Here is an 18306-nt window from a genome sequence, read left to right as displayed (position 1 = left end):
ATAAATGTAGATTTTAAAAGACTTTTAACTCCATACCCCATAATAAACTGTTGGGAATAAGTGATAAATTGGCCAGTATAATTACAAATTATATGAGTCCTCTAGAATTAGTATAGAATCAGAAGGTATCAGACCCAATTAATGTCTCTAAGGGAGTTTTGCAGGGTGAAAAAACTAAGCCCGGTCTTTTTCTCATTTTTTGTAGCAGTTATAATTAAATTCTTTTGTAGCATGGTGCAGAAGGCGTGAGTGTTGAAAATATGGTATGATGCTGAACATGGTTGGTGTAGGCATAACTGCCTATGCATAGAAGTATGCCCAATTCAAACTGGATCTGCTGCAAAAATACTGTGATCTGAATAATCTAGTTGCAAGTGCACAAAAACCAATCGTAGTTCGTTTTCAGCAAATGGGATCAATTATCCTAAAAACACCTCACAATTTTATTTACAAGGGAATTCCTTTTTCATCCTCTGAAAAATTAAAAAAAGCTGGGAAATACTTTGCCCTGAAGAGTGGTGTAACAATTCCTTGAGTTTTAAATATGCTTGCTTTCTATAATTCTGAAAAATAGGATTTTAAAAATGTATTGTTCAAAAGAATCGTTTAGTTCAGTGGTATGGAGGAGCTTCTGTTATGCGGATGAAATTGGAAAGATAGCTAGAAGGTTAAGATCCTAAAAACCTTACTACATTTATGAAAAAAACTGCTGTAGTACCTAAGTTCAAACAGAGACTAGTTTCCTTCGTCTAAAAATCACATTTTTTTGACCAAATACTAAAGTTCTGGGTAACCCTCTCTTATTAATCTGCCCAGAAACATTGAGAAGAAAAAATAGTTTGGTTCAACATGTGGAAAAAATTTTTTAAACCCCGGCACAGTGGCAGCCTAGACACCATCAACACCCCCTCTAACCTCACTGGAGATTCCTTAATCTCAAAGTTCAGGGAGGCACCCCTCACTCCAGGCAAAGACCAGCACCGAGGCCCCGGGCAGGCATTACTATAACTGAGACTCACCTCACCACCACCACTACTGGGGTACCAGTAGAGAAAACAAGAGTTGAAGGGATAGGAAATTAAATTTTAACTATTAGTTGAATGTTTGTGAAGAATCATGAGATGCGGTCTGGTGTGGGCACTCTCAACACGACACGCAAGAATGGCACAATTACCCAGAAGACAAACACTTTGAGCCCTGAAGATGATCTCAATAAAGATCGAAACGTTGGCACGATAAAGAAAATGTTTTTCTGAAACCTACATCACACCAGACCGCATCTCACGATTTCTAAATAAATATCGATTAACGGTCACTAATCACCACATGTTTGTGAAGAAGTTAAAAATCTTGTTTATTGTGTTGAGTTGTTGTTTAGAATGGGTTCATATTTAATTTAATTTGGCACAAAAACTTTTAAAAATATCTCGCAAGATGATTGCTATCCAATATATCTAGGCATCATAAATAATAACTACAATGAAATTTTTTTTTTTTAATTTCAAAATAATTCATTAAGTATAGACATGGAACTTGGGCCAAGTCCAAAGAGGACAAAGCTCAACTCCTAAACCAACACCTCTCTGCAGTATTCAATCCACACCGGGATAGGAAATTAAATTTTATCTATTAGTTGGATGTTTGTCAAGAAGTTAAAAATTTTGTTTATTGGTGTTGTGTTGTTTAGTATGGATTTATATTTTATTTAATTTGGTACAAAAACTTTTTAAAAAAATTATCTCTCTGCAGTATTTAATACGCACCCAGACATCCAAGATCTCCACCATTCTGAAAAAAAAAAAAATCGTTAATGTACTTGGCTAACTATTACCTCTCTGTTGCCTATTGGGAAAATATTGGAAAAGCTCCTATTGATCCGCATATTCAAGGAATTTCCCACAAACACAATTCACTATCACCAGTTCGTTTTTCAGAGTTGCCGCACAACTATACAGCAAGCACACCCCATAATTGACATTATTTCCATATCCGTTGAACTAAAACAATATTGCCTGAGTGTGTTCTTGGACATAAACCAGGCCTTTCATGGAATATGGTACTCTGGGTTGTTGTGGAAGCTGAAGAACATGTTTTATTTATGATTTTTCATTTGTATACTTTTTTATGCACTTGTTTATTACAAAAATATCGTATACAAAAGTATGGGCTGTTGACAATGACATGAGATTAATCTAATTCTATTTAGAACAGCTACAATTCCAAAAAATATTTGTTTGGATGTAAAGAAAACTAAACTGTTTTATTATATAGACAATTATGCCAAAATGAAAAGTCATCATGGTTTCATATCAGTGGCTTGGTGTTTTGTTACTGAATGTGGCGCTAGCTCCTGGTACAATTTAGGTCTAACTATCGTCAATCCCTAACTTTTCTCTTAAAATAACATAAATGTGCAAAAGAATATAAAAATTACAAGATTTTTTGTTGATGAATCTTAGTTGGCAAACTACTTAGTCATTCCCAGCCTTCAATTATTTTCCTGTCTTTCTCAAGTTTTATTCCTTATAATTTCTTTTCATTCCAGCCTCATCCTCCAGCCAAGTTACTGATGTAATATGATCATTATAACTGTAATTGACCCTCTCTTTTGTTTGTCCTATTGCTAGCCACTCTGTACCTCAATGGTTGATAGAATGACACAATAACAAACATTTATTTCATTCTCAACACTCCAGATACTCAATTCCTCGGGGTAATTGGGATAGCCCTGCCATTCAAGCTAATAAATTACATTCGCACACTACAATTTATTCACACTGCCCCAGAGTACTCCATGTTCCTCAGGGAATTACGGATAAGTCCTATCATTCATGCTAATATATTCACTAGTTTTTGTGGTCTGCTTGATGAATTAATATCTTTCAATTAATTAAGGTTTTTAGTTGAGATAAAAAAGTTAGTGTCATGAGTGGGATTCGAACCCACGGCTTTTGGCTCAATGTGCCACTGCTCTACCTTGAGCTACCTAGACCCCCTCGGACACTAACTTCCCATCTCAACCCCACCTTTTTGAATTTTCCCTCCTTTTTGCTAATTTATTTATTTATTTTATTTTATTTTATTATTATTATTATTTTATTTTATTTTATTTTATTTTATTTTATTTTATTTTTTTTTTTTAAATAAAAGCCCATTTGTAAGTATGTCGGGTTCGAATGCAGGGCCCTGGATTCGAACCCGGGACCATTACCTTACAGTGATGAACGCCGTGTCAAAGACTAAATCCTTGCGGCCCCCTTTTAATTTTTAATTACATTCACACATTTCAATTCACACACTACTTCAGAGCACATGATATTCCTCAGGGTAATTGGTGATAAGCCCTGTCATTCACGCTAATAAATTTCATTCACACTACCCCAGAGTACTCCATGTTCCTCGGGGTAATTGGGCGATCAGACCCTCCATTCACTCAATTAAATGCATTTGTTGTAATAAATAACACACATTACATACATTAAAGTACTATATAAAATTAAAAATATTTTTGGCACTCAAATTGGATCAGCGATCTGTGTCTGACTATATTTTAGCTGATTGATATAATTCTAAATTTATAAGTTTGTTATAATTTATCGGTTTGTTCTCTGGGTTCTCTACACAGACTGAAGAGGAGTGAGTACAATAACAAAAATAATTCCAATTAATTATTCTTTTCATCTCAACCAAAAACCTTAGATTAAAAGAATAATTAATATGGTCAATTATGACCACTAAACAAATATGGATTAACAAAAACGATGTGTCCTACTGCAAGGAGAGTGTGAAACTTGCTTTTAACTAATTGAATTTAACAAAAAAAGTCTTTAATACTCTTAAATGACAGTCTTTCATCAAATTAAAGCAATTATTATGAATTTTGAAGGCATTCTAGTAAAAAGTGGGTCACGATACCGCTAAACGACAGGTACCAGAAATCATTTATGAGGGGCATTTTGGAATTGTAAAATATCCGTTCTTTTCAACCCCATTTTGACTACCTGGATCGGCTTATTGTTTCTTGTAAACCGTTTATTTTATTCTGTCAGTTTTATTTATTTCTTTTGTCCTCGGCTGTCGTTTTATAAAAGGGAGGAATTATTTTGGCTGTTTATTTAATATTAGTATGTATGAGATCTGTTTGAACTTTGAACAAAACGTCACGATTACGATCATGTTTCATCATCGAACGGTTGGAAAGCAAAGATGATGAGATGGGAGCAGGCTATCAACTGAAAAAACGGCCAAGCGATAATTTACCATAATGTTCAAATTGAAATCACTCTATTTTGAAATAATTTGGCTTTCGTTTTTAATTGAAACAATTAAGGAAATGAAAGATTTACATTTAATAAAGAAATAACTCTTTTCGGTATATTTATTGATGAAAATTGCTTTTTTCGAGATAGATATTGATGATTATAAGCTATTGTAAATTTACGAGGCTGATTTTCGTTAGTTTTTATTTGTAAATGTGGATTTTTGACACTTGCCAGAAATAAGTTCGTCCCGATGGAAAACGAGCGGCATGACGTCTCCTTTCCAACTGGATTGGCACCACTGTCCATAGTGATTCTGGGCAGCTGTTTTCCTGTTGTAAAACAGATCGTTGAAGAGTCGGTGCCCACTGCCCAGATCGAATCTTACCCGAGCCAGAACAGGAACGGTACCGCGGGTCATCTTAGTTTCGTCGTCAGTCTGGGCGTTTGTCACAGTTGTACGTTAATTGCCGACAGCCGGCGTATTCGTTGTCACAGAATCGGACCAACTCCTTTAGAAATATGGTAATTCTCCAGTCCGGTCACGGTTTCCAGCCGAAATCGCTCATGGTCCGCTCTGTTCTCTTTTCCAGTCTTTCATGGAAAAAGTCGGCTCCATCATGAGACGGCCGGGGGAGGACGCAGTTCCAAAGGACGAAGTACCCTGGTGGATGAAGTACGGTGGACGGGGACTCGGCACCGTGGGCGGTGGACGTAAGTCACCAACCTTCTCCTTTAATACTCTCTATTTAACAACTTACAATTAAAAAATAGAAAATGCCGGCTTTTTATTAATTATACGTTTATTAATTATTTTCCAATATTTAGATTAGTTAAATGTTTTTGTGTTTTCAAAAATCAGCGTTCCCAGAACGGCAAGAAATACTGACTCACATTTAATGTTTATGTTTATCTTCATGTTCACAACCATCTTTTGTTTAGTCTACTTTGAAGTTTTATCCTAGTTTAATACCATTTTCATTAATTTAGAATAAAATAATAACTTAATTAGAACATTTTGAATTAATTAAATTTTCTCAATTGTAGAATTAGAAGTGTAATTATTTATACACAATAATTAAAAACAAATCCTCTAAATTATACAATAAACTAGATCATACCATCAAAAATAATTTATTGTACATTCCCTCAAACTCAATAATTTTAATTAATTTATTTGTTTTGTTGTTTGGCCATTAAATATATTATAGAAATTGTATTGTAAACACTAATCTTCAACAAATTTGTCTCAAATTGCATGGATAAAATTCAATACACACCATTTTGATTGTTAGGACTACGGAAATCCCAGATGGCTTCACTTTCTAATTAAATGTCGGTTTGAAAGTTAATTTCTAAATATACTTATTTATTGACTTTGAACTGTTTTCCTCCTGGGAAAAAACAATTAGCTTTACTGGAATGACAAATCCTCAAGAGAACTTGAGAAGAAACTTTAACATGAATTCTGTTCAATTCTATCTGTTAAACTGTATGAAATGTCAGTAATTAAAAATGCTGGAATCGATACGATAAATACCTGTTGAAATTCTCCTAACTTACAAGCATTTTTATCCTCTCCTAGAAATTAGGAGTTTGAGTTGTAAGGAATTATTCGATTGCTCTTTTGAGAAAATCTCCAATTTAAAAATTTTATATCTTTGAATATAATAGGATAGGTCAGGTGAATATGGTGGGTGTGGAAGAACTTGAAATTTTTTAGCTCTCTCAAGTTTTTGCATTGTCAATCTTGAAATGTGAGGATGAGCATTGTTGTGGAAGAGTATAGATTCTATTGACCAAACTTGGATGTTTTTCTCGGAGTTTATTATAAAAAAAAATGTTTAACTCTTGGCAATTCGAATTTGCTGTGATTAAAAAATTATAGTGATCAAACCCATTCCAAACCAGTCAGCATAATTTTTTTGGGGTGCAGGCTTGACTTTACCATCTGCTTTGCCGATGCATCTCTATCCGACCATTGAGCTGACCTTGTTTATTTGTCGTACAGGACGCACTTTTTGTCACAATTGAAAACACGGTTCAAAACTGGTTCATTGTGATTTTGCAGCAAAAGCGAAGAATAAATTTCACAACAATTATTTAGAGATCTTGAATTGACAACCAGGAACGAGGTAGGCTAGAAACCAAACTGGATAATAACCAGCAAGAATGTTTCAAGGCATTTAAAAGCAATCGGGAAAATGAAAAATTGAATAAATGTTACCATGCAAATTTTTCATCTCAACCAAAAACCTTAGATGAAAGGAATAATTAATTTGAATAATTAATATGGTCAATTATGGCCACTAAACAAATAGGGATTATATAAAACGTTGGCACGATAAAGAAAATGTTTTTCTAAACCCACATCGCACCAGACCGCATCTCCCACATCTAAATAATCATTAACTAACAGTCACTAAACACCAAAAATTTTGTAACATTTTTGGTTGAGATGAAAAATTCGCGTGGTACCCATTTATTCAATTTTTTCATTTTCATGTTTTCTTTTAAATGCCTTGAAATATTATTGTTGGCTATTATCCAGTTTGGAATCCGAAGCCTTGAAAACCACTGTTCAACAGTCCTTTCATTCGCAGAATCCTCCCCAAAAGCAGAATTGATTTACGACACGGCTCAGCAGTGGTATAGTCAAGTTTAAATTCATAAATTCATAATTATGCTTAATTACGGTGAGGTCATTGTTGCTGATAATAATTTATTTCTCAGCCAAGTTTCAATGAAAGCAAACCAATGATTGAAAAAGTAAGAGGAATAAAAGAACTTTAATTCGGTATGAATGACAACTTTGCTAGTAAACATTGAATTAATAAAGAAGGAGTATTAAGAAAGAAAGTAAACAAAACTGACATTTCATACGGTACAACTGGATAGGTTCATCTATAAATTTCTTTTCCCCTCATAATCTTATATTATGAACATATAATGCAAAACGGTGGTTGTCTGGGTTCATGGACATACAGGTCTGGAGGGTAATGAAAAGTCAGACGAGGCGGCTAAGGCCAAGATGTCAGAATGCCAAGAAATGCATTAAAAAAACATCATGAAGCATGTGGCAGCATTGGTGGACCATGTGTGCAGAGAAACTCTCATGTACTAAGAGCATCTGATTCCTAGAAGAAGGGTTTTCCTCGCCAGATAGGCCATGCGAGGTTGACATATGGACACTTATTTTTGAGCCAAAGCCCATGTATGATCTGTAGAGAAACATTCCTTGATGTGTCCCACTTAATTGAAAGGTGCAATTCCTTGGTTCCATATAGAGAACATGTAGGAATGCCACCCGATGTGAGAATTGGGCTTGAGCTCAGCAGCAAATACAGTCCCTTCTTCTGATTCTTGGAGGAAATAAGGTTGTTTTATTGTATATGGTATTGATAGTTTTGTGATGTAATGACCTTATACGAATGATAATGAAAACTGAAAATTCACAATGAGAAAAAATGACAAGTTTAGAATATATTCTTCTTATCTCTCTGTAGCAGGCTGCCAGGATAGGACACAGTAATATTTTAAGATTTATTACTTTCACCACAAATCAGTGTTCAACAGTCAGATGTCTTAACTTCATATTTGATAGTACAGACTAAACAATGGTATCACTGATTTGACTTAGAAAGTTGAGAAACATCTACAACCAAGCCAACTTTTCTTTGTACTTGAATTTCAATGTTTTCTCATGTTTTGCCACATGATGAGGCACTTTCGAAAACAAAATAATTTTCGGTTTTATTTATCGCATTTTTTTCCCATTCAGTGGTAGAATTGCTGTCCATAAATATGATTTCTGTTATTCGTGATTTAAAATTTAATCAAAGATGTTCGGTGGAAAACGTTAAAGCATAAATATGCTGAGGTCTGGTGATGACCGTAGCAATTTTTCCATTAAAAAAAAAACTACAATCTGTTGTGATTAAATTTATGATTACTCTACAAAAATGAAAAGGCTTCTTGGATTTTCTAACTGGAAGTTTATAATCATAATGATAAATACTAAACAAATGCCAATCATTCTTTTGAAATTTTCTCTTTTGAGTTTGCTTCTGCTTAAACATATTCTATTAACTGATAGCATGAAAAAATATCTCAATAAATCATTCTTTTTCAGTAATTATGCATTGTTTCATTTAATTTGACAGTTCAATGAGTTGTTTTTTCAGCAACATCAAGCCATACTGACAAGGATATTCCTTGAATTTTTCCAAAGGAGAACCAAACACGGATTCCACTGTGTTGAGATTAAGAATAATTCCTTCAAACTGAGGGGAAAAGAATGTAGTTTCGATAGCAACCAGCAATATAAAGTGTACAACAAACATTAACCCATAAATTAACAAACATATAAAATTATAATAAATAATAAAATACTTCTTTACCAAACAAATATATGTATTTCAAATAAATTTTTTGTTTATTAAATACAAGCGAATTGTAGTGTTCAATAATTACAATAAAATGTTTCAATATAAAAGTGCCTTTGTCCAAAATCAAACAAATAAACTCATGGGGAGACCTTTTAAGAGGTAGACCGGAACCGGGCACAAAACACAAGCTAGTCCTTAAAAAGAGCTTCCAATATGGCCTTATAAGTCCTTGGTTGTTGGGAGAAACCCTCGGACAAAGTCGTGGGTTCTCAAAGGTTCTGCGACATCACCCATCCCCTAAGGACTACCCAGTAGTGGTGTTAGAAGCTTCCTGGCGGTGAGTGCAGCATCCTCGTCGTCTAGAGTCGGCAAATTAGAAGCCATCTGCAAGTGTTGGTATAAACAATGGGTGACATCCAAGAATCAGTTTTTCTGAAGAATTTCCTTTAAGGAGGATCTCGCTCTATCCTCAGCTGGTACTGCTTGCAGAGTTCGTTTCTTCTGCTATCACTATACAGACAGAAATGCGACTCATCAGTAAACAGAGTTGCCGGTGGCAGGCTGTTGCTGTATTTCATCTCAAAGGGGTGTGCAATGTGAGGCCAACTTGATAAAGACCTTGACAAAACATCTTGTACATCATTTTGAATCTGACGGGCACAAAGGGTTCAGTCAATAACAATGACAATATTTCTGTCCTCCCTTAGCATCGTAATGTGCTGAGATCCACTACCTGGCCTCCTATTGGCCCTTCCACTTTCTCGAAATTGGGCTAAAGCCCAGAAGCCTATGCCCTGAGAAACACCAACTGCCTCTGTGATATCCACTTGGCGATATCCAGTGGCCTCGATGACACATTCTCACAATAATACTGTCAACTTCTGGTTCAAGATGAATCTTTCCATGGTTAAAGGGAAGGCAGCGGGATTAAAATAGAGAAATGATGAGAAAACGTATTTGTTTACAAAATTAGTAATCTTCATGTTTACTTTTCTTAAGTAAATCTATTATTAAAAATGAGGAGTAACAAGTTTTTTTGTTTATGGTTTTGTTTTATCCAACTAACAAGGCATATAGTTGGATATATCTTGTTAAGACGACAATGACGACATTAAGACACAAATTAAAATTAATAAAATAATAATAAATTACAAATATCCCTTTCATTTTTGCGCAGTTTGTATAAAAACATAAGTTCTACAGAAAGACTGTATTATTTAAAAGTGTAACAGCAAAATATTTTACTGTACTAATTATGTCACATTTTGTTTTTAAATATTTTTTTTATTGTGTTCTAGTGGCCATATTCCTTGGAATGTTCAATTGTTTAGGAATAATAACTGCTGATATATCTTGTGTGATTAGTGGGATTTGGCAAATGTAAGTTATGAAGTGAAACCAAATTTATTCAACCCATTGACTCCTTTTTCTGTCCTTTGGTTTCAGGTGTGCAGGGTTTGCGACGTTAGTTATCGAGGCGCCTTGCTGTTGTCTCTTTCTAGACTTTGTACAGTCGTTAAGTGAATTTGTGGACCAGCGCCCTTATTGGAACAGGGCTGCACTTTATGCGGGGTAATGTTTGATGATTGATCGCTGAATAACACATTTTTATCGTTACGATGACAATGATGTCACTGAAAATTTCTATTCCTTTAAGATATAAGGTCTCAGGAAGTTTTTCGTGACATACAATAAAACGGTGGTGCCAAGGAGTATCTCAATGAGTTTGGAAATACTTGCGATTCCCAACCAACAATACTAAATACTAGATATTTTAATATAGTTTTGAAATTTAATAACATATTTAGATTGTTAATCTCTTAGCTTTATGATTCTTTTAAATATTTATTAACTGGTATGAATTGTGTTTGTAATTTAAATTTTATTTTTCAGGATTGCTTTACCTCCAATTTTCTTATGCTTCAACTTAAGTTCATTGCTCGGCAGTGGTTTAATTTTTGGAACAGGTGTTATCTATGGAATGATGGCTCTCGGCAAAAAGTATGTAAAAGTTTCTATTCCATTAGAATTACGTTTAAAAAATGTTCATCTAATGCTTCTGGTCATATTTAACAAAGTAACTTGTTCAAAAATAAAAATATTGTGTGATGGGTTCTTTATTTTAGTAATTAGTAAATCATTTTGAGTTGAAATTGGAGTTGTTTCAAAAGACTCATTGGTTTTGAAAGGTCGGGAATTTCAAAAATGTTTTGGCGCTTATGTTTTCTGTTGTGTGTTAGTTGCTTTGGCATGGACTTTTGTGTATTGTCTGAGTGATAGGGGTTCGAGAGAGGATATGGCTGCCATGGCATCACCGACAGGAGTGGCTGTCTCACACCCCGGACCTACAGCACCTCCAGAATCTACGCTGATGGAAGATCCAGATGTCTGGAGACCCACGTAGACCGTAACGAGCACGTCAGATGTTTCAGGAAGGATAGGAGAGGGAAAAATAATTTAAAGGACTAGTCGGAAACAAGGCAAAGAACTGTTCAAATTTATATTTTATAGTCTTTTGTTGTATCTGTGAGAATTCATTTGTTTATTATTTTTTCGACTGTTTCGTCCACACCTTAAAAAAAGAAACAGTTTTTCATTTTAATGTAAACATTTCAACAATTAAAAAAAAAATGTTCATTGGAACATACTTAGACCGGTTTTCTACATTCCTCCTGCTTGATTTAATGTGTTAAATTTTAAAAGTGTAGGAAATAATTGTGGACCAGGATTCGGATTTTTTGAAATAAAAATTGGCCCGTGAACAACAAATGAAGCATTAAGCGTTAACAAATTAATGATCTGTTAAACATTAATAACATTAACAAGATTTTAATTGGAATAACAATATTTTTATTCAAAGAAGTTTTTATTGATGACAATTTAATTAGAAAACATTAGCTATCAAATTTTTTACTATCAGATAATTTTAATGGCTAAATATCTCATATTATAATTAACTGTATTAATATTATGAGGATGCATAAGTTTTTTTATATTTTGATTGGATTATTTAAAAAAGTCTAATGAAATGTTAAGCTTAAGTACTACTATAAATTAATAAAAAACAACTTCCAAATTGAAAAATGTGAATGAATGAAGGCATGTGAACTGTTAGAACAATCTTTCTCGTCAAACATCTCAATATGTGGGAAATGAGAAAATATTTAACAAACAGGAAAAATTGATAAAGAAATGTTTAAATAAAAATGAAAAACCTGCATGCAATTATAATTAAAATGTGCTGTAATTGCACATCTGTGCATATTTATCGATGTTATTGTGTAATACATTTTGTAGCTTTTCTCAATTTAAACACTTGTATAAATACGCATGGTACAGCTTTGTGTACTTTGTACTTTCCATGTAGGTTGGGCATGTTTAGACATGGACTTTAAAGTGGTTTGCATGCTGTGTAATAACCAGAGGTATTTTTTTGTTTTTGTTACGAAAGTAATTCATTTTTATAGTATATACAGTCGACTCTTGATAATTCGAAGCCAAGGAACCACAAAAATAATTCGAATTATCAAGATGTTTGAAAAATATTATTAAAGAGTTGATTTGCATTTTTACACGTTATTATTTAAATTGTGCTTATATAAAACTTCGTAAAAAAAATGAAAAAGTGGGAATGAATCATCTGTAAAATTGAGTATTGTTATATATTATTAAAAAAAATCATGAAGTAGTTTTTGTTTCAATGTTGCCTGGCATCCTTTGTTTAAATGATTTTCCCAAGGGACCAGTGCTGAGAACGTATTGGCAAAACACTGACTTACACTGCAGGGAAGTAAACATTATATGGATATTTAGATAAATATTGCAAAGAAAAATTTAAATGATCAAAATGGGAAGTGGCTTTGGCTTCAATTTATAGAATCCTCTTTTTCCCCCTGTTAGAAAAAATATTTTATATTCCCGAGTATGACAAAATGCACAGAATTGTTTAGATTTACTAAGTGACATGTTGAGGAGTTTGTAATATCAAGAAATTTGAATTATAAAATTTTGAATTAACTAGAGCCGACTGTATAAATATTAAGTTTTATTGCTCATATATATGTAAAAATCCTTGATTTATGTTATTTTATTCTTCACTTTTGTCAGACTACAACTCACATTCTTAAATTTAAAAAAAAAAACTAAAAAAAACATATATATACATATGTGAAGGCAGACCAAGTTTTTTTTACTAATATGTGTTATATCCCCTCTAAATATTTTATGCTTTCTAGATGTGGCATTAGTTTTGTTTCATTATTTATTTTTTTATTTAAGGCTATTTTTAATTTTGTTATTTTAATTTTTATCAAATGGATCATTTGTCAATATTTTTCTTTGAGAATTAACAAACTTATAGATGTATTAGAGTTATAAAAAAGAGTTTAATTATTTAGGGAGAAATAGAGTGGATTTTCAAATCAAAATAATTTCCAAAATTAACCTGTTCTGATTTAAAAAAAGTGATTATTAACTATTTTAATAATTACATTTAATTAAGGTTTTTAGTTGAGATAAAAAAGTCAATGGCACGAGCGGGATTCGAACCCACGATCTTCGGCTAGATATGCCGCTGCTCTACCACTTGAGCTATCGTGACCTCGATCCACTCGGGCACCAACTTCCCATCTCAACCGCACCTTTTGAATTTTCCCTCCTTTTTGCCATTTTTCAAATGTCGTGTAATCGGATTGGATTCTCGATGACAAAAAACAAATTCGTGAATTGAAAGTACACTGGCAATTCTCCCACTTGAGGTATTGTGATTTCTGTTCTTGAGACACCAACTAATCATCTCAATCTACTACTGCATTTCTCTCTTGGGCAAATAGATAATTAAATATTATTAAATGTAAGAATTATATCTATAGATCAAGTGTTAAAAGCGCCTGGGGTACTGGTCGTGGGTGTTCAAGTCCAGCTTATGACACTAATTTTTCAACTCAACTACTCCGCATAAAAATATAAAATCAATTTTCCTTTGTACTTTAACTATTATTCGTTAATCCCAAAGTTTTAATTTTTACTAAATACTATTAGTTTTTATGACATTAAATATTTAGATGTGCCTGTTATTTTTGTCCAGTTATATACTCATTTTGTAAAAGTTGTTAATTTTCTTAAAATAATGGTAATAATAATAATAATAATAACCCATTTTTGTTTCGAATTTGAAATATAATTTTAAAAAAAGTTTCTTGGATGGGTTGGGACTGAGTCGGTCTTCAAGGAAATTTGAGATCGCCTGGGAGGGGCAAAAAAAAAATTGGGGTGTGTGATATACTGCGTCCTTATTGAGCTATTGTATCCCTTGTTCCGTACCTATAGCACACCAGGGAGTCCTAGATCATTAAGAAATTTATTAGTAGTCCCAGTGGTTGAATTTCTTCTACGGTTATGTTGTGCATCCCAAAGCACTTCCTCCTGAGGGGCAAGTTAGCATCAGTTTATTTAGTTGATGTGTTGGTGTCTCTTCTACTGCCATATCAATTTTCCTCAAATGCCCATTCAGTCTGCTGTGTATCTATACAGTAGTACTAACTCACCAGGAGTTTCTTGAATTGTGTCCAATGTGTGAATTCCCGTATTTCCTCATTTCATCCTGCCTTTTTGTCTAAGATACTCATTGATAGTGTGAATATGTTTGCCATGGAAGTGCTCAGGACTTATCAACGGTATAGCAGCCCCTTTCCTTGCAAGGGTGTCAACTCTCTCATTTCCCTCTACTCCTACATACGACAGAAAGTAAGTTTATTTTGCATACTAATTTTTATGTAATTTAGTATTGCAGTTTAGCACCATATTTAAGTTAGTAATGTTTGGGCTTGGTGCTTAGATGACTGCCTAGCTATCTGACATAATAGATGTGTTTCTGTTTTTTACCCTTTGTTAGGTTGAACCGGTAAATCTACAATCATTAACCAACAACTGGTTGGAGTCTTAAGGTGATAACTATTGTGACAAAACATCATCGATATTGTCCACGACAGCGTTTTAATTAAGTTAACTATTGAAACCTTGCAAAACTAAACTACATTCCGGATTCATAGATTGTTCTTTCTATGCATTTTATGATTTATATTGTCCCTATCAATGATATATTGAAACACATGTAATGATTTATTGTTTTAATTTCTTTGAATTAGAACTAACTCACCCAGTCTGTACAATTTGACTTTTTTTTTGATACCAGGGACTGGAGGTGTTCCCTCCTGAGCACTGCAGCTGAGCTGTACAGCTTATTGTACTTTATCCCTGGCTCCATATTTTGGGGAAGGGCTCGGAACACAAATGTGAACTTGAGCCCCCGTTGTGCCGGTGTTCTTCCATTGAAGACACTCATTTTTGAAGGGGGTTGGGACCAAATTCAGGGTCGCTGAGATCCGATCCCACCCCTTACATTGATGAGTGCCGTGTCAATTTCTTTCAATTGTGGCCACCGTTCCCCTTAGGCGGCAGAAATGTCCAGAGGCGACGGTGGGGATCAAACCCACGACCGCGGGATCTACTAGCTGAGAGTCTGACGCCTTAACCACTCGGCTACCACGGCCCCCCTTTATTGTTCTTAGTAATCCTTCCATTGTTTTTATGGTTGCTGATCTCGTATACTTATCAGTGATTTCCCTAAGAAGCTTTGTTTATGCTCTCTTTCATTTGATTTTCAAACTTGATTTGAGAGGTGTGGTGTTGTGGCCACTGGGAGTTCATTTCTATGAGTACACGATGAAATAAGAATGTGATACATTTTTCATAGTGACTTTTTTTAAAATCCTTTGCCGAGTATTCAGCTGTGGGTTAGGGTGTCAAGGAGAGGGGAAATTGAGGAAAGCCTGTCCTGACCGATCTTTTTCGAATGGGATTTTTAGATCTTTATGGATCATTTGATTGGTGTCGTAGAAGGGAGCTTGAGGATACGGCAGAGAACTTCAGAATGAAATGATTGGATTTGACCGAGCCCCATAGTGCAACTCCATAAGCTCAAATCGGTCTGCTGAGTGTTTTGTTAGAGTTAGTTTGTTATGTATGCTTATTGATGATTTTGGTCCCAATAGATGTCTTGAGTAGCACACCTTTTGTTATTATTTTTTTTCTATGTGGTTCTATTAAGTCTTCTATCTAAGCAAAACCCAAGGTAGCAGTCTTGGTTGTTGGTGGTATAACCTTGTTTTTTTTTTGCACTGGTGAGCAGGCCTGACGATAGAGCGTAAATGTTATTTGTTGGCTGTTTTGCTTGTTCAACCTGATCCATGATCGAGTACACTAGTCGGTAATATGATTCAGATAATCTTCTGGTTACTTGGTTGCTTCTTTGGCTAGGATACAATTTAAGTTAGTAGATAAGAGGGCGGAGTCATCTCCATAGGTTGTGAGTTGTGTGTTTGGTAGGTGTGTCAGTAGTGTAGATCGGTGCCGATTTTCACATTAAACCGATCTGAGAGGAAAGACTTCAGGATGAGATAGTAGACATTTATTTTAAGTACAATTAATTAAGGTTTTTAGTTGAGATAAAAAAGCCAATGGCACGAGCGGGATTCGAACCCACGATCTTTGGCTTGATACGCCACTGCCCTACCACTTGAGCTATTGTGACCTCGATCCACTCGGACACTAACCTCCCATCTCAACCACACCTTTTTAATTTCCCCTCCTTTTTTCCATTTTTCAAATATCGTGTAATCAATTTGATTCTCGGTGACAAATGAAATGGCCATGGAGAGCTTTAGTGAAGGATACTTAATTTTAAATCGATTAAATTCATTAGTTTCATGGTCCGCTTGACCAATTAATATCATACAATTAATTAGTTGAGATAAAAAAGTCAATGGATCGAGTGGGATTCGAACCCACGATCTTCGACTTATGCTGCTCTACCCCTTGAGCTATCGTGACCTTGATCCATTCGGACACCAACCTCCCACCACACCTTTTGAATTTTCCCTCCTTTTTATTTTAAGTGCATCATTTTATTTATTTTTTTTAAGGATCCATTAATTTAAATGTTCGGAGAAATTTTAATTTTTGATCATTTTTGATTATGGTATTGTTCTTAAGTTCGGATGCTTGTAAGTAGAAAAAAGTATTTATTTGAGAATGAGAAATATGTGTGTTGTAGTTTGTTCTATTGGTGTTACATGAAGTGACTTCTTTTTCGGTTGTTACTTTATAATCCTTTCAACAATACTTACACGTTGACTGCGGCTTATGCTTGGCTGTTTTGGTTACCTCGGTGGACCACAATTTATGACAAAAATAGCACTCTAGTACTTAAAAATAATATAAAATTTTTTTTTCTCATCGTTTATCTAAACTATGTCAATTATACACATCCCATGCTGAGCTAAGTAAATGAAATAAGAAATTCACAAAATGTTATTATACAATGTGTAAATAATTAAAATAACACATACACAGAACAGTAAATTATGTGGTTTTCTTAGAATAAATAAAAAAAATCACAGAGCTTGTCCTTCCACTGCACCCAAAAGGCGAGTTGGCAGAACGCACGTCACATCTTCCGCAGTCAACGTGAAACTACAATAAATTATTTGTAAAGTGCTTAAATATAATAACAAAATCCAACCTTTCTGCTTGAATCCAGTTTTGAATAAAATTGACTTGATCTCTGGTTATTTAAATGCTGTATATTATAATTTCAAATTTAAAAGTTTTTGATGGTAAAAGTAGTTCTTTTGTTTAGTGACAATGTAATTTATTTAATTTTCCTCAGGGCAAGCATGGAAGATATGAAAGCTGCAGTGCAAAACGATTCCCAACCACAGATGTCAGGTGGTATCAGATCAAACCTTGTAGATGGCGCAGCACCTATGGGCCATTCGTCGGTAATTCCTCCAGTATAAGTAGTTGTAACTGTTAAGTAATCAAAAATGTAACTTTAAAATGTCTTCCTGCGGATGTCTTTCACTAGTCAAGCCTCTGCCTTTGTTTCCTTCAAATTGCAAATTGTTTTTTTCTTCTCCCGTTCAGTCCTGCTTTGGAATAATACATTCCTGTTTGTATTAGAAATATTATCTTTTCTCTCTTCGGTGTTCTCCCTTAAATCCTCCCACTTAGTCTGATTATAGGTCCTGTAAAGATAGATTTTTTTTGTTATAATACTCGAACAAAAAAAAATTACATTACACAGTATAGTAATATTCAAAATTGAGAATGTAAAAACAAAATCACATATTAGATCAGGAAATTGTATTGTAGTTGATATATTTTGTGAGGCAAAATGTTTTTTTACATATATTCACATAAATGATACAATTATTCTTGCATTATTTTTGAATTGAAACTGCCAATTTGGAAATCAAGCTATTTTTGACTCTTTTTTCTTGTATATACTATTAAGAAAGTAACGTTGTGAATCACTTTGAATTTAAAATAATAGTAATAGGAAATTTGAAATTAAGTAAAGGCAAATAAAAGGTTTCAGTTCAACTGGCCTAGCCTTAAACTGTTTTTTTTTTTTAATTTACATTCCTCTTCTTTTTTTTAATACAAACAGTTTAAATTTTTTACTTCCTAGCTTTAAGTTTCATGTTTTGTTATCTAATTTTAAGTTTTTAGAACTAATTAAACAAGACTTATATTTATTTCTTTATTCTAAAATATTTTATAAATGAATTTGTAGTAATCGTTGAACCAATATCAAT

General features: G+C 33.8%; 1 protein-coding gene across 2 annotated transcripts; it reads left to right on the top strand.

The window, feature by feature from the left end:
* The first annotated feature begins 4571 nt into the window (after window positions 1–4571).
* Window positions 4572–17955, top strand: LOC106673157 (calcium channel flower). Of its 2 annotated transcripts, XR_001341376.2 has the most exons (7): window positions 4572–4784; window positions 4853–4973; window positions 9946–10027; window positions 10094–10219; window positions 10541–10648; window positions 10928–11127; window positions 17376–17955. XR_001341376.2 is itself a non-coding variant. In XM_014405172.2 (6 exons), the coding sequence occupies exons 1-6, from the start codon at window positions 4782–4784 to the stop codon at window positions 17503–17505; spliced, it is 570 nt and encodes a 189-aa protein (XP_014260658.1). In that variant the 5' UTR covers window positions 4572–4781; the 3' UTR covers window positions 17506–17955. The 2 variants fall into 2 exon arrangements, 1 of the variants encoding a protein (XP_014260658.1); XM_014405172.2 differs by lacking the exon at window positions 10928–11127.
* Window positions 17956–18306: the final 351 nt, after the last annotated feature.

This window comes from Cimex lectularius, unplaced genomic scaffold, assembly GCF_000648675.2.
Source record: "Cimex lectularius strain Harlan isolate CLEC.00 unplaced genomic scaffold, Clec_2.1 scaffold321, whole genome shotgun sequence".
NCBI classification, from domain to species: Eukaryota; Metazoa; Arthropoda; class Insecta; order Hemiptera; family Cimicidae; genus Cimex; species Cimex lectularius.
This window is presented reverse-complemented; position numbering and strand designations above follow the sequence as displayed.